The 17,935-nt window shown below is 41.4% G+C and overlaps 1 protein-coding gene across 5 annotated transcripts in view; it reads right to left on the bottom strand.

The window, feature by feature from the left end:
- Window positions 1–17,935, bottom strand: part of ahcyl2b (adenosylhomocysteinase like 2b) — a 51,935-nt gene that overhangs the window by 10,130 nt on the left and 23,870 nt on the right. The window contains exons 1-11 of one of the 5 annotated variants that reach the window (XM_030045408.1): window positions 11,408–11,536; window positions 9,095–9,203; window positions 5,485–5,628; window positions 4,594–4,694; window positions 4,212–4,314; window positions 3,862–3,956; window positions 3,289–3,395; window positions 2,577–2,693; window positions 2,171–2,234; window positions 1,471–1,559; window positions 1,254–1,324 (exon numbers count right to left, since the gene is read on the bottom strand). In XM_030045408.1, coding sequence (XP_029901268.1) covers window positions 1,254–1,324; window positions 1,471–1,559; window positions 2,171–2,234; window positions 2,577–2,693; window positions 3,289–3,395; window positions 3,862–3,956; window positions 4,212–4,314; window positions 4,594–4,694; window positions 5,485–5,628; window positions 9,095–9,203; window positions 11,408–11,458 — 1,051 coding nt within the window. In that variant the 5' untranslated portion in view covers window positions 11,459–11,536. Of the gene's footprint in view, window positions 1–1,253; window positions 1,325–1,470; window positions 1,560–2,170; window positions 2,235–2,576; window positions 2,694–3,288; window positions 3,396–3,861; window positions 3,957–4,211; window positions 4,315–4,593; window positions 4,695–5,484; window positions 5,629–6,301; window positions 6,541–9,094; window positions 9,207–11,407; window positions 11,537–17,935 lie in introns of those variants that run through there. The other 4 variants (XM_030045407.1, XM_030045405.1, XM_030045406.1 and 1 more) reach the window with 4 other exon arrangements.

A 17,935-nucleotide genomic window follows, 5' to 3' on the forward strand; every position in this document is an offset into this window, starting at 1 on the left:
GAGACAGACAGAGGGGGAGAGGGAGAGAGAGAGAGAGAGAGAGAGAGAGAGAGATGGAATGAGAGACAGCAAACCACAGAAATACCGTAAGAAACACAAGGCAGCAAGACATAAAGCATGAGACAGTGTCAAAGAAAGAAAGAAAGACAGAACAAAAAGAACGCCAGTGAGGTTCACCAAACCGTTTGTTGCTGGCTTATATTAAATAGTTCTGTTAACGAGTCAGCGCGAGCAATAGCCCATACATGTGTGTATGGGCGTGTAAACGTCTCTGCTCTGAGTTTATAACGAAAGTTTTCCATTACTTTCCATTATTTTGATCAAAACTAATGGATTCATAAACCACAGATGTTTATATAGGAGTTTGACTTTTGTAAATGGGGAGAAAAATGCAAATTTTGAGGGATTCTCTCTCTACCAGTTATGCTTCATGCGATGTTAAAGATTTCATGCCTGCTATCTCAACACTGTACAGATAAAAACCTCATCATATCATATTTTATTTGGGAGTAAAAACATGATTCTAATATTATACTAATAATAACAGCTGTTTGCGCCCCCCCCCCCCCCCCCCCCCCCCCCCCCCCCCCCTTTATTTCAGCTAATGTTTCTCTTGTACCATTTATTTAAGAGCACTGTGACTTTATTAAGAGAAGTCTCATACAAATAGCATTTATCTCCTTATTATCTTTCCCGTTCAATTACCGTCTCCTGCTGAACACAGCCTGCTGTTTCAGGCCTGTCTGGCAACATCAGGTAATGAAGCAGGGAGACAGCCAAATCTCAGCTCGAATTAACAGTTCAGGACAGCTCCGGAGCTGCTGAGCTGGAGAACTGCATTAATAACTGCTACCATGACTAGAATATCTGTCCAGTCATGCTCTGGCACACACTGGCACAGAATGACGGAGTGATTTGTATAGTCTGCTGTCTAGTGCATGTCTTGCACCTTCCTTGTGCAGAGTGTGAATACTGTACTCCCTGTGCTGTAATTGCCTTTATATATTTCTGCTACGCGGTTAGGTATGGATTATATCCCTCCACCACAGTCAAATTCCTGTACAGCTGTTGTAAGGAGATTACTTAAAGAATGATTCTTAAAGAAAATCATGTATCAATTTCAGGCTCACCAGCCAAAGGTGAGTGTGACTGAAAGAGAAAAAGACACTGTGGGACAGAGCTGTCACCATGGCGAAATTTGAATTAAGACAGAGAGACCTAAATGGCAAGATGGAGGCAGAGTGAACTTCTACCTGTGCAAGTGATGACAATGTCCACTTGTCTGATGACTTCGTTCAGCTTCACCAGCCTGAAGCCGTCCATGCTGTGAATGGCGCAAGGTGGGGAGAAAAAAAAAAGGAGCATTACACCAAGAAATTTCTTTGGTTCTGACTCATAACTGCAGCAGCAAGCCATAGGTGGTCGACAAGCTGCTTATCCACATGTGGTCACAGTGACTGGCTGTCTTACCAGGCCTGCAGAGCACAGATTGGGTCGATCTCTGTGACGTAGACGATGGAGCCCATGGCTTTGAGGGCAGCACAGCAGCCCTTCCCCACCTGTGGATAGAGATATGCCAGATAAAAATAAATCAGCAAGCACAGGGGACCTGGTGTCAGTTCACATGATGACACATCAACACTGCGGCTGAGTGGCTCAGTAGGTAGAGAATAGCTCCATCTCTTCTGTGGTTAGGGGTTTGCTTTCCACTGCAGCAACTGAAACATATGGCACAGTGATGTCTTGGAAAACTAAACACACGGCTTAGTTGGTGTACAGCACTGAACAAAGGAGTGGAAATATAGCACAAAAATATTTTTTAAGTGCACAAAGATCTCTAGTGCCCCCTCTATATTAATACAAAGGTGATCAAAAGCACATTAACAGCCAAATAGCAACATTGTTAGACTATCCACTGAATACTGAATAACACTGTCTCTTAACTGCCTTGAGGCGGATAGTATTTATCCTGGATCCTCACCTACACCTACAGCTCTCCTTAAAGTGGATCCATTAGATAAAATCAATACAGTATCACAGTTTTCACCTGCATTTATCTGATAAGTATATTTCAAGGAAGGAGATGGGTCTATTACTTTGTACACTCAGTGAATAGGCATTGTCTGTGTGTTTTTGTGCGTGTGTGTGTGTGAGAATTTATCTGTCTTACCTCTCCGTATCCGCACACCACTACCTGCTTGCCTCCAAACATGACGTCAGTGGTTCTCTTCAGGCTACAGGGAGAAAGGACAACAGTTCAGTTACGTTATTTGATAATTATTTTCAGACTGACAATCATGCCACTTCAAGATGAACAGCAGCTGATCTAAGGAGTTATTCATGGCTATTAAGACAACCCAGCTAACCACCATATGCCACATTACAAAAATACAAAAAATACATTACAAACTGAAATTCTACCATTGAAAACCATGACGGCTTCACAGAACATTCAGCATGTTTGTTGGTAGAAAGGTAAAATTTAATATTATTAAAGCAAGCATCTGTCTTGAACCAATTACTTAAAAACAGTAAAAGTTCACAAATAATCTGTTTTTATTTATTTATTTTTTTACCCATCCAAGATGGACTCCCTGCAGCAATAAAGGTTGTCAAACTTCTGCTTGGTCACTGAGTCGTTGACGTTCATGGCTGGAACACACAGCTTCCCTGCCTTCGACAGCTGGTACAACCTAAATATATGCACACACGCACACATGCATGCATACACATAAGATTGCATAGAAAAGTTAGTCGTGCTGTGTGAACAGAACAGAAGTTATAACATAATAAAACTTTGTCTGTAAAGTGCTGACAAAGCAGTTTGGAAGCATCACTGTTTTGCAAAATGATATAAAATTGATTCACAAAGACAAACTGTATTTTGGAAATTTTCAGAAATCTATCCACCCATGATATAGAAATATTCCACATGTTTGCACAAAGTGTACAATGGCAGCATGTGACAAGATGCATAGCATGCTCAAGCAGCGCTGTACATGTATAATCTGTCTCTTGCTGGAACACATTTTCACCACTAGGTGGCAACATCACCATATCAGAAATAGCGTGTGTGTGTAAGAGAGAGAGAGAGAACAACAGAGAGACTACATTCTCTGGGTTAAGACACTGAGAACTGGCTTCATCAAGTAAAAAGTGTAATATTTCAGAGCTTTACCCGAAACATTAGTTTGCAGAACTACTGAGAGAAGAGAGACAGACAGAGAGAGGGAGAGAGAAAGTATGTGTGTATGTGTGTGTGTGTGTGTGTGTGTGTCTAATCCCCACCTGTGCACACCAGTAACACTCTCCTCTACAATGCCCTTGATCTTCTTGAACATGTTGGGGTATTTCTTATAGATCCAGTGAGTCAGATCTCCACCATCATCCAGGATCTGGCCGACAGGAAGAGAGAAAGAGAAAGAGAGAAAGACACAGAACCTGTTCAGTACTTGAAAAGCAATATGATACATGTAGATTATTTCCAGGGTGGGACAAAACATTTTCCCATTCAGCCAACTCAGGAAGTGTTTGTTTCTCAAAATTCAAAGGAAGGAAATCCTTTTCCCACAAAATATTTTCATATCCATTCTATAAAGTTTTTAGATGGCTTATTTCTTATGTATCAATCCAATCAATGTTTGTTTGACTAACAGTGTTTTGTACAATGTACCAATTAATAGGTTTTAGATCTCCTTTTCCTGAGCAAAATCTGAATCCAAAAGTTAGAAACAGGTGTTCCACTTAATTTTTGTCAGCTGAAGTATTGATTCTGGTATATAGCAGCCACTGTCACCGCAGGACGTATAAATCTTGTTTCCTGCCCTTTAGCATGCTTTATTTAGGATGTAGGTACACTACCATGTTGGGCTGCCAGCCCTCCAGGTTGACACAGCGATCGATGCACCACCAGAAGTCATCCTCTGACTCACCCTTCCACGCAAACACACTGAAACCTGGAGAGAGACGGGAAGCATGAGAAATATACAGAGAGGGAACAAAAGAAAGCAAGAAGGAGACAGAGCAGAGCATGAGGACAGTGAGTCAGACAGGGCAGAGATGAGCTGAGCTTATCATCTAAAAGGTGTGAGAGAGAAAGGAGAGAAGGGCAGGTGTCACATTGAAATACACACATGCACACTAGCAAGCACACACACACACACACACACACACACACACACACACACACACACACACACATACAGACTCACCTCCCTCTGCCAATGCAGCTGCCACTTCGTTCTGGGTGGAATAGATGTTGCAGGCTGCCCATCTGCACTGAGCCCCCAATGCTGAGAGAGTCTCCATCAGCACCTGAGGAGAGGGGAGAATATCAGGTTTGACAGCTGCAGCAAACAATACATGATGTAGTCTGTGTGAACACTCTTATTCAAGCATCATTTCAGGAAAAACATACAGCAAAGGTCAGGTTTGGCTGCTTTTATAGCTGTGGCTCCTATTGGAGTAGTTATTAGAATGTATATTGGCAGTGAATCTGTGTGTGTGTGTGTGTGTGTGTGTGTGTGTGTGTGTGTGTGTGTGTGTGTGTGTGTGTGTGTGTGTGTGTGTGTGTGTGAGAGCGTTCCTACTCACAGCAGTCTGGGCAGTGATATGGGTGCAGCCAACCACCTTGGCCCCAGCGAGGGGCTTCTCCCCCTGGGCTCGCTTCCTCAGAGCCATCAGCGCTGGCATCTCTGGAGAGGGGGGAGGGAAACACACACACACACACACACAGTTAATAATACTAGGACAGAGTATTGTGAGTGTGTCTGTGTGCGTAGCCCGGAGGCTTCAGCTGGGGCTGCCTGTATATTTTGTGAATGGTTCATAATGTGTGTGTGTGTGTGTGTGTGTTAATGTGTTGGCTTATTACACTGCCGTCACCTTCAGTGGCAGAGGACATATGGCCACCCAGCAGTGTGGAGGATCAGGCAGGGGGCATGTCAGCACCACACACACACACACACACACATCATACATGCATCACACACATTAGTACTGCTATAGCTGTGAGGACCTTCAGTTGAATTGTATTCATCCACTTGCCTTGAAGTTGGCCCTTTTTAGGGTTCACATGGAGTCCAATATTTCATAACATAGTTAGAATGAAAATGTCTTATCTAACCCTGTCAAACAGAACAGACTAGCCCATTCCAAATGAAATACTGTCAGTATGAAAGTAGAGCATGTCATTGTTAATAATCCATTTAGTTGGACAATAATGACCTGCAAACCAAAATGTTACCATATTAAGTGACTGCTTTCCTTGTTTGTAATATTACATTATTTATGTGCAATTATGTGCAATTTATGTGCAATTTGTCCAATGCACATTCTTTACAACTTAATTTCTAATCTTCAGCAATGATTTGGGAATGATGAAATGTTTTGCATCAGTGTCATCGCTGAATAATTTTGCTTATTTCCACTCCTCGTTGATAGATGTGTCTCCACATGGACACACAGCCACACAATCCCACGCACCTTGCTCAGCGATCTCGATCTCTCTGCGTCCGAAGTCGGCCTGTTTGATGTTTTTGATGCAGAAGTCCCCATTGCCCTTGGAGTTCTTCTGCTGTTTATCTCGGGGAGACGTCTCATCATCAGAGCTGTCCGTGTACGATGCCGCTGCAAACATATACAACACAGGCATTGTCAGTATACGTTAGAGCATTGTTGCACACATACAGAGGTTATACAACACTGACCAAAAAAAAAAAAAAAAAAAAATCATGTTCCAGTTGTTTTTGCTGGATATTGTAACATGACTTGAAGCACATGTGGAAAGCTTCTTCATTCAGACTTCATTTTCAGGGTTTAAAGATTTGAAACTGCAATACAGACACAAGGAGATAACCATGCTCAGGGTTTGTCAGTTTGAATAAAATAAGAGATTTTCTCCAAAATGCAATTTCATTTTAGTAAGCCATGGATCCTGCATAGCACCAAATTTACTTTTATAGAAAGTTGTCTGCAAAACCTTTCCCTGCAAGAGTGAAATTGCAGCCTGTCTCCATTTAGAGATTACAGAACACACAGAGCAAATATGGTATATAACTGTACAAACGAGTGATAACGCATGCACACAGTCGCACGCACCAAGCAAACATTTGATAGACTTCAGTATACAACACAACTGATAGAAAGAAATAATATTATCCACTGCATATATTAGCAAACACACCAAGGAGATACCACACAACACAACCTTCTTCCTATCCACTCAGACACAATATTGCTCAAGTATTTAATTCTGAACAGACTAACAGAGTTTCTAGGTGGCACCAGTTTTGTACAGTACCTGAAATGGGCCTCCTACTGACACCGTATAGCATTGGCACGCTTTAGTTCTTCATTGGAAGCAGGTGTGGTCTTGTTTGCATAGAGCAGGCACACTAGTGACTAGGACTAGATATGTCTGGCTGCCTTCCCTTCACATTTGTAGTGTAACTATACTGAAAAAATAAGTGAAAAATAACTGAACATACTGTACTGTGCCCCGGTATGGGAAAGGCATGGCTTATGTAGTCAAAAAACATTATAATCCATGATTCCATCTGTTAGAAAAAAGCTGCTTTTGAAGTCCCCCCTCCCCCTCCTCCATAATGACAGAAAGAAAGAGGGAGAGCATGTGAGAGGAGGAGGTCTCAGAGGTTACAGGGGCGGATGTACTGAAACTTGTACTGGATGTTGGGACATTGCCAGGCAAAGATAGTGTGCCGGTAGGGGAAAAGTCCTCTAACACTCAAATCCTCTTGGCAGTCCCGCATGTATCCGAAACCAAAGGTAAGACAGTTCATTTTATGTCCTATTCAAGCACGGAAGAATTTTACACTGCTCTAAAATATCATACCTGTACAATGATTCAAAGCTGATAAGACGGTCCTAGGACTGGATGATAAGATTCTCTGCTTTAAAACTCCAGGCTCAAACTGCTTGACAGCATTTGGAAATTCAAGTCTTTCAGTTTTGATGTATGCAGTTGGTGTAGAAAGATCCTGTCACATGTGTGGGAACTGAACATTACTACTTACTCATATTTACCCAGGAAATTCATGAGCAATTGTCAGACTTATCACCAAGTCATTGTGAAATTAAACTGCTCTGCTTTAACAGAACTCCATCACCTGCTTAAGAAGAAAAATCAGTACCAAAAGTGGTCTTAGAGGGGGGAAAATCAGGCTTAATGATGTGTCCAGTGTGTCCTCTGGTCTGTGGGAACTATCAGAGAAATCACAGCCAGGTTGCTGAGGGGATTATAGACAAGACAGGGAATCAACTGAGATGGAGGAGGAAGGCGGGCAGAAGGAGAAGTTTCCAAAAAAATATATAGTCATAAACATTACTGAAACATTTCATTTCACTTGCAATAGAACGTGTTATTGAGGTTAGTTAGGATGGTGATATGAGATGCAAAATGAGCAGAAAAGTAATATTGCTTGTCCAATCATTGAGACATCCAAATGTAGACTAATAAGAGAAAACATCATGATCACCATATATAGCAAATGAATTAAGGATTTAGTATTTCAGCTGCAATCAGACACATAAAAGAGGAAGCTTCTTGGGAGGTAGAGAGATAATTTGCACAATTGACTGATGGGTGAAGAATGCCTAGTAGAACATGAGGTGGCCTACAAAATGCACACAGGAGGTCACAAGACCAACATGTTTCCTCTGTTCTTTCAATATAATATTTCATTTTCAAGTGGGAACACTTGTGCAACTTTCTTCACACGCTTGTCCTCAGGGAACCATGCAACATTCACTATAGTGACCTAACATCCATCTGTCATCCATCTGTCTGTCCATCATTTTCAGTGTTTATCAGACACTAGTAGTGGTACTATTAAAGCAGCAGCAAATACAGATTATTTCATCATCATGTTAATGGGGTCACTGGCAGAGCTGTGGTCAATTAATGACCATGACACAGAGCATGAAGTCCAGACAGCATTCAAAATTGAAAAGCTGGTTACATAAACCTTCACTGAATATATGTGCTTTTGAAGTGGTGTTGACAAGTAGAGGAGTAAAGGCAAATAGATTAATGGTGAGGAAAGGAAGCAAGGTCAGAATAGGAGAACAGGATTATCCGTATCACAGTTTGATCCCCAATCTTGATGCTCTTCTTGCTACCTCAAAATACTAATGAAAGTCAAATATTTCTTCTGATCTTTGCCTCATGTGGGAGACAGCAGTAGCTTATCGATGACCTTCACGCAAGGCACTTCACTCTAAAAATGGCTCCAGTGGAACAGGAATGTATAAAAGTGGGAATGTGAAGCAGGGCTTTGTTGAAAAACACTACACTGACTCAGCAAAAATCTCTCTTCGATGAATGAAGTTTTTAAAAAAAATCTGAAGAAATATACAGCAGGTCAGCAAGGAAATACTGATGTACAGGAGCTCCAGAGACTTCAAATATCGTCTATGACAGGCTATTAGATATTTTTCCCATAGCCCTTCCTGTCTATTGCTGCTGTAGTCACGAATGGGACTGCAGTCATCCAAAAAAAGAAAGAAAGAAACTAGTGTGTGTATGGAGCAGGCCTTTCATTCCATATGCTTTCCACCTCATCACCAACACCCCTCACCTCTTGCTCCCCCCTCCAACAGACCACCAGCCTCTAATCCTCTGACACTGAGCCTGCAATTTCACACGAACCCCAGTGTGAGAGTGTGAGAATGAGAGTGACGGGGAGAGACACACACAGAGGCAGTGAGGGGAGTACGACCAAATGTCTAATTGAGCAAGAGAGACAAAGAGAGAAAGACGAAAGGCAGAGCAAAATAACTTTTCACGCCATTTTATCTTAATCCCAGCACTCCCTCCAGGTGGAACACTTTAAAGGCTCCCAAACACAACTAAAGGGAAAAAAAAACATCCTTTTTGGAGTCCTAAAACCTTTGTAATGGGAGCATGTCGTATCCACTGGCAGGGCTGATAAGTAGAGGATTGAACGAGTGCATGTGTGTATCTACATGTGTAATAGAAATGGAAATGAAGGCAAGAGAGTGTAGCTGTCTGTGGAGGCTTGGAAGAACGTGTGTGTGTGTGTGTTTGTGCTTGACAGTATGTGTGTGTGTTTACCTGAGCTGTAGCTGTCTGTGGAGGACTGGGAGATGGAGCGGGACAGTGAACGTCGGCCGATCTTGGTGGGACGCTTGTTGAACTCCTGCTTCTGGTCTGCAAACTGGATCTGCTAGGAGAGAAACAGGAGGAAAGAGATCAGAATTCAGCATACACAAACACACACATGCACACACGGTGTTTAACCTCAGTGTATTCCAGGCTGAGTAAAGCAAGCTGATTTATTTGGTGGTCCTGTGTGGCTCATTACTTGGCCTTAATAGTGTAACAGTTACGCATTTGATTCACATTGGGGCCACCCATATTATATGCACTCATGAATCTGAATGAAAACATCAACCAAAAACCACATGTAAACTTGCCTCCTCACCTGGCCTAAATAATGGGAAACAAAAAAAAAATGAAGTTACGCGGCTTAACTGCTTTGCTTTGGCTGGCTAAGTCTGGTTATACAGTCATGTTTTCAATTTCTCATTCGGTTTTAGCATTAAATTAAACTAGCTGTTCTGTAATGGGGCTATAAATCTGAAATGACCACACTGTGCCTTCCCGGACAGCAATGCTTTTAGAGTCACATCAGGTTTATGTGCAGGGCGCTGCTTACAGAGCAAATCGCGTAACTGAAAACAAAGGATGCAAAAAAAAAAAAAAAAAAAGATAAAAAATGGGATAATAAAAACACAAGATGAAACAAGTACATCATGGTCTCCAAGAAATGAAGGCCAGCTTTGAGTTCAGCCTGACTTTAAAAGATAACAGAGACAATGACGCTATTATCAAGCCACATCAAGGCCATGCAGCTGACACAAGGTACAACAGTTCATCCCAGTTCTGCAGGACGGGAGGGGGGATTAGGTCATTCGTCGTTGTTGCTATCCAGGCCTAAAACTGACTATCCACGCAAGCCACTCTATCACTCTGATTATCTCCCCGCCATATTATCATTATCAATAGCCTGCTAGCTGCTAAAGCCTCGATAATAATTCATGCAGCTGTGAAATTAACAGAATTAACAGCTGACTTATTCCTACCATAAAACAAGGCAGCAAAGACAAACATCCAAAACAAGCATGCTAATAAGAGAAAGGAAGCAGTGAGTGACGAATGATAAAACATTCATCAAAAAGTTTAGTAGTGTTTTATAATCTCTGGCTGAGAGGGAGCTCTAAGTTTTAAGTAGTTGCAACACCGCGAAATTAGAGAAATAATTTTGTTAAGATGTGCAAAAGATTTTGCCAATGTGACGCCATTCTGACAGAGAGACTGAAAAGCTTTTAAGATCTGAAAAAGGAACAGAATGAATGCCATTCCTTTTCATTTTCCTTCTCTATCGTTCCCATGTCAAGAACAGTCCTTGACGGGCAAACAAGTTTGTCAGGGGAAATGTATTCAGCCTTTCATACAGATAAATGAGATTCTGAGCATAAACAGAGTTAACATTGATAAAATGCTGAAAAACATACACATTCAGTATATGTACGTGTGTGTGTGTACGATAAGCTGACACCCGGAAGCTGTGAAGGTGAATGAGTGCCGTGGCATTGTTACAGCTTTTAGTCTCTGATTCATTTTCATAGTGCACACACACACACACACACACACACACAGATGCATGTGCACGCTTGCGCGCGCGCGAACACACACACACACACACACACACACACACACACACACACACACACACACACACACACACACACACACACACACACACACACACACACACACACACACACACACACACACACACACACACACACACAAAGACCTTCAACAAATGACAAATGGCAACCTGCCCAATCAGAGAGAGCCTTGAGTTATAATAATAAAAGGTCTAACAAAAACACATAATTCAATGGTCCTCTTTTTTTCTCTCTCACTTCAGCATTACCGAGCAACAATATGGTGAGCTGGGAAGTGACATACTGAAACATTTCTAAATAGGCTTGTAAAGGCGAAAGTCCACAGCGAACCACAAATCTCAAATATTACAGCTCTCAAACAGTGAACCATTACACAGAGGAAAGCAAGGAAACACTTTCCCTGATGTTGAAACTGTAAAAATGCAAAGCAAACACATTTATTGTGTTTGCCAATCCCTACTATTTGCTTACCTTTACTTTCAACACCAGTTGCCACCCAATTGTTGGTGCATTTTGGTGATGGCTGGTGATTTTCTCCCGGCCATTTCAGCCAGTATAAAAACCATGAACAACAGATATCCTCAACCTTCAGATACTATATTGTCATAACATTCCAACAAAGCCAAACTCATTCCCTTCACTCTGTCTTCCTCCTGTCCACTCTGCTTACCTTTTTCACAGCTGGTTCACTACTCTCACCATCTTTCTTCTTCTTCAGCATGGCCACAGATGTGTGGGGTGTGTTTTAAAGCTGGGGTGTCTTCTTGAAAGGAGTGTATGTATTGAAGGGACCTAGTTGTTCATGGTCTGATCATTTTATAGGCTACCTCTTCTCCCTCTGCCTCTTTTTTGGCCTCTACTTTATTCCAATCCAGCCCAAACTGGTCCAACCATGCATCACCAGACACAATGCAATGAATTGTTTGCCTTCCTTTCATTTTTTTCCTCCCTCTCTCCTTTTCTCCTCCCTCTGTTTTCTTGTTTAATTGTCAATTGTTCTACAGATTGGGCTCCTGGGTCGTTGGTATCACAACCAAAGCTAAGCTTCGCCCCTGCTGGCCCAAGATGGCTGTGGCACAGAGCCCACTTATTAAGTCCATTAGGGGTGAGCATTGAAAAAGTGATTAAGCAGTATCAAAAGGTATTAAAAAGTGTTAAAGTGTTGGATTCTTACAGTAGGAGCTTAAATTCTCTCATAGTTGATGTGTTGTGAAGGAAATCGGTACAATGTGATGTGATTGTATTCTGAAAGAAGATGGCACATTTTTTTCCTAATCATATTCGCAAGAAACAAGCTTTCTTATGAATATGACTGTCTGTATCAATATTAAATTTCTAGCATCAGAATATGAAAAACCTAAAATCATACTCAACCCCAGAAAGGAAGGCACAAAGGCAGACTGTTACTGCTGAAAGTAATGTTTTTCAAAAGCCGGGGTAAGCCTTGCTTCAAGTTCTTTAAAATGATAACAGTTTCTAACTAATGCAACACAAAACTACAGATGAGCGGATAAGTCTTATATCTTTTATCACTCTTACCCAGAGAAACTCATATTGGTGAGGGATACTTTATCATACTGGCAAACTTAGATTTACATATCAGGTATTAAGTTGCTTACAAAGACTAACACCAAGTGACTAGAGTTACAATGTGTTATTGAGTAACCCATGGTTGTTGCTTGAAGCAACTGAGTTTCAAGGTTGTGCGATGACCTTTCTAGACACTACTAGGCCACCTTGCCACCACTGCCTCACAAGATCATCCAAAACTAACATTAATTCACTTAACTATTTAGTGCTGTTTTGTACCAATGTCAACACAAACATTTTTGTCTCACTTTTAGTTATTTTGTGAACAACCCAAACCAAGTGTGAATGGCGGCGAAACCTGTAACCAGGCTATGAGCCCATTTTTAGGGAGTAACTGGGACTATAGTGTTTCCAGGTTTATTGGATGGATCTTAGATGAGGGGTTTTTAAGAGCTCAGAATTGGACTGGAGGATTGAAGGTCATTTTGGGAGCTCAGAAGGAAGGGATGGAAGGGCTTATATGCAGTTTTGGGGACAAGATTACCACAGGTTAGTTCAGGCCTCAGGACAGGGGGTACTGCCAGAGGGAATGACACATTGGGCTGACACACACACAATAGCTGCTTTGTTATATACACTGGTATAATTACAATCCCTGTGTTAGTGAGAGAGAGAGAGCAAGTGAGCTAATGAAAGCTAGAAAAAGAAAGGAATCCTGTTTGAAAGAAAGCTGAAACCCTGTATCTTCCTTATTCTCCAGGCCTACATCAAACTACTGCCCTACACAGTACCTACTAATATACAGACTCTCATGAGAGCATAAAGACACTGGACAAATGTGGTCAATGTCTTTTAGACATGGGATATTGGAGAGAAAAAATGCAGTTGCCCAAACGTAAAAAACAGAGTTACCATGCCAGTATCACCCTTGTGTCAGTAATTGAGGAAAGCATTCACCCTGCTGAAGTGTTCTTGAGCAAGACACTGAATCCCTACACGCTCCAGAGTGCTGTTCTGTGGTTGGGGTCTGACCTGCCTGTGGATGGCAGCCAGCAAAAACAAAATTTCCCTATTGGGAATAATTACAGTATTACATTACACTTAAAGATGTTAGCATACATACAAATATACATACTGCAAAAACTAAGAGCAAATCAAGTGATACAGAATTCATGAATCTATGCTGTGCCGAATAACAAAAGAATAAATGTGTTTTTCCAGAGCTTTACAGCAATAAAAGGTAAAATACCCTTTTTAATTTTAGCAGGCCAGACAATTTTGACTTTATGCCAGTTCCCTTGGTAAATGAAATGACAAAAAACAGATGCTCATCTCAGTAAAACTGTATTTTAGCTACACCACTATGGAAAATTCCAGCAACATTTTAGTGAGCTAACCCTCTTATCCAGAGCGACTTACAATGACCCTCCAGCCAAATGCTGGTCAGCTGTTGCAGCAGCTGGTCTGCTCTACCAGCCACTGTGGCAAGTGGACTACCTCACCATCATCATTTGAATTTTAAAAGTCTGTTTGGATACTATTAGCTGCCTCGCCAATATTAACACAGTACCTTTAATATTGTGAATAAAGTGTTCAGTATTCAGAGTGATCATATGGTCCCATTGTAGCAAGCCAAGACCAAAGACGACAGACATGAATTAAGCTGGGTGGGACTCAGTGTGTTGACCTGAGCAAACATCACTCTCTTGACTGCAGAGTGGCCTGACATGGAAGGAGAGATAAACAGATAGAGAAAATGTGGTGTAAAAAAAATTGAAGGGAGAATAAGAAGAGCAGAAAGGGTGAGGGGTCAGTGAGTGAGTCACAGAGTAAACAGTGAGAAAGACAAACCGAGGCATTAGGTCTTATGTAAGATGGGCACTGAGGACTACTAATGGAGAGGGAGATACACTCAGCCCCTGTAATAGTACATTAGTCTACTACTCAACCTATGAACAGGCCTATAACCGTGACTCAACACAGCTTAAAGAGCTCACTCCCAAAACACTCTCAAGCCATTTGGCAAAATCATTACCTAAATGTTCATCATTCCATATCTCTAAAATTTAGATAATCCAGCTGGCATAAGTGTTGTCCTTCAAAAACACCATAATCAGGTAATTAACTGCCATGTTTTATTTGGAACTGCAGGCCTATCTCATTTTATTTTGAAACACATAATACTTTGTAATTTGGCTTAATCTGATTTATTTCCATGGACACTAAAACATAGAAGCAAATGACAAACACTAGGGCAAATAGTGTGGGAGACAAGAAATTGCAGAGAGGCTAGACCTTTCCCAGAAAAGGTTAATGAGCCTCACCATTAGCCAAAACAATGTGTTCAAGAAGTTGGCAAGAAAAGAAAGGCCAGTTCTACATCAAGGTACCAAAGCAATTGAGTATCCTATACTTATCTCTCTCCTTCTGCCTTTTGTCTGTCCATCTGTCTGCTTCTTTTTCCCAGATCTGTCTCCTCTTTCAGTCACACTCGCAGTTCTCTGCCTTCCCTCCATCTCTCTAACCTCGAGGTGCCTGTACATAATGGATGGTGACTGATTGGTAGACTAATGACGTGAATTATGCATGTTAACTCAACACTGGGACACATGGTAAGTCACCCAAGACTGTCACCTTCCACTCATGCTGGGAGTATATATATGTGAGTTCTCAACAGCTACACGGGATGTGCTGCTGCTTACTTTTCCAAAAAAAGTAAACTGCAGGTCCCAGAATGCACTTAGAGCAGCACCACGGAACTGAAGGTAAGTGGGAAGCTGGGATTGAGGCCAGGTGTAATTTTAAAATGCCTGGGGTGTCAGACAGGACACCCCTGCAGTGGCAAGGTAATCCTACTTGGGAGCACTATAATGCTTACCCCATGCTCACCAGCACTTTTCCTTAAGCTAGTAGTGCTAGACAGATATATAAGTGTTATGTGTCAGTCATGGCTCCGGCAGTTGCTATGCAACCATTAAAAACCTGTTTCAAGCATAGTACTCTTTTGCCACACAGATATGAGTTTGACTTTGCACTTGGTACCTTTAAGCAGAAGTGTGTTGATATGTCCATGCTGCTTTGGAACATGCAGCTGTGAAGTCTTTTCACTGAAAAACAACAATGACATGACATGTTCTCATGGAAAGAAGGTCCTAGAGCCTTAAGACTTGGTCAGGAAGGGAATTCAGTGACTTAATTAGTTAAAAACCCCTGCTGAATTTGTTTATACCCTCATCTGACCAATGTGACAAATTTGACCACAGACATAAAGCACAGTCTGGCCTCACTGACCTCTGTATAACTATGTATTAACGTCATATGGGCATGGTATAAGATACAGGCTTAAATACTACTCACATCAGCTGTCATCTGGTAAATACAAAGTGGGAGTTCATCTCAAAATGTAATGACCAAAAGTAATTTTTTGAGTAACTCCCAAAATGCCACAGCTATACATAACTACTTACTGTATTTTTCCATTGGTGTCTGACACTGCAAGAATGTTTTGCTGTGAAACATAAATGTAGATATATCAAATGTCAAATGTGAAAAGGTGATGCAACTTGAGCAACAGAGGCCAACTTAGCTTCAGTAACGGTGTTAGACAGCTTTAAGTGAGTCTGAATGGATGAGAATTTCCATGTGTTTACTTGGAGCCAAGTTGTCCCTATGATCATTCCCATATGACACGAATGCAGCTCAGCATCAAACATCACCACAATCCTTTGATGTAATGGCTCAGAGATTTTAAGAAAGTTATAAGTGAAATAGCTAAAGTTGTAGAGACCGCACTTGGGACAAGGGTGCTGGATTTTCTGTTTTTTGTTTTGGATACAGATAGCATATCTAAATTGAATCTTTAGTCTTAAGTTTACTTTGGTGGGAGAACCCACAATTCAGTACTCTGTATGTTCCAAATGGTTTCCTAAATGCATTCAGATGACTTTCAGTGAAAAATGTTTTAGGCTGGTAAAAAGCAAAGTCAATTAAACTAACATGTTTGTTTCAATGAATAATAATGTTACCAAGCTCCCTCAGGTTAGTTGAAGGAGAAATATGAAAGTGCTTTTTTTCATAATAGGTTGTCTAGAGTTGGGTAAGCATGAAGCGCCCTTCATACGACTTTAACCAGAAGTGCATAAGTCATGAAAGGGACCCATGGTGCAACAGATAAGTATGGGACTTCAGAAGTCTCACACACACAGGCCCACGTTTAATTTATCTGGTAAATCAACTACATGTTGCTATACTTTGATATCCTCACTGTCACACATACCAAGAAATCAAAATCCTACCCCCCTGGCCAAAACCTGCATGGGTTCTGCTGCCTACCAGGGGGCCAAATTACATTCTTAAGATGTAAGCTGGGTTGTTTTTTTGGACAGGGCAAGGGCTCAACTGGTGTCAGTCTGGAAAAATACAGTCAACAAGTAGAGAAAAAAAAGGAAACAACCCCCTTCAGGCAGGAAAGACAGAAAAAACAAACATGCACAGATGTAGCAGCAAATGTGATGAGATATGATACTGTACATGCTTGCTGAGTTTTACTCCGGCATGTGCAGTGAGTGGGCTGACGGAGAAAAAACAGTTAGACAGGGTGGAGGAGGAAGAACATGATGAAGAGGAAGATGAGGGGGAGGAAGAATAGAGCACTAGCCTATGTCACAAAAAGCTTGCCCCAAGCCTTGAAGGGAATTATATAGGCTTATGGGAATGCAGGAAGAGTAAATGTATATGAATTTGCCTCACTTGCCAAACAAAGCTCCATCTGTGTAATACAACAAAAAACAGGACTGGCAACATATCACACAAATCACTAAGAGAAGGGGGGAGTGGTGAACACTTGGCATAATGGCCTGAAAGCCACACTGGTGACATGTGCTGATATGTGATATCTGATCCAAGCTGATATGACAACATATCAGCTTGGATCAGATATCGAAGCTCTACTCACTAAGCCCACGGCAAACAGAAAAAGGCACTATGCCGCATGGTGTCCAAAGTCACAATTTGCCAAAAACAGTGTTGGCACCATGATTTTCAAGAGTTCCACTGTAAGCCAAAAACACAAAACATGTTAGTGGTTGGACGTCTTTTGCTACTCGAGTTCTACAATAGCTCAATAAATTTCACAGCTTCACAATTTTGATTTTTTAATAATCTAATTCCAATCTGCTTTTGTCTGATCTTAGTTGGTCTCACTGACCTAAGAAGCTAGTCATAATTATACTAGAGGTATGTCTCAAGTGGTGTGAAGTATGACCCGACTTTTGGTAAATGAGTAAATAAACACAAATGGATGCTACTGGTAAAGCACATTCTTTTTTCGCTGACATTTTGCTTAACTGAGGAGATGATGTGTCGACACAACATACTTGTGTCATTGGTTCAACTATATTGGTCCACTTCTCTCCACACTGCAGGTGTGTTAAAGGTGGAATCAAAAAGGTATGCATTCGGCTAGATAATTTCATGAACCAAAAATCAAAACAACCCAACAAAAGTAGATAATGGAAAAGAATAACATGCCCGACTCAGTGGGACAAACCAGCTGAGGACAACACCCGTGGTTGCAGACAAACCAGGAGTTCCTATGTCATGAAACTCAAAGAGAAGTGATCCCACCTGTGTATGTAAAAAGTCCTTCGATTCTCCTGTCCTCTTCCCG

This window comes from Myripristis murdjan, chromosome 23, assembly GCF_902150065.1.
Source record: "Myripristis murdjan chromosome 23, fMyrMur1.1, whole genome shotgun sequence".
NCBI lineage: Eukaryota > Metazoa > Chordata > Actinopteri > Holocentriformes > Holocentridae > Myripristis > Myripristis murdjan.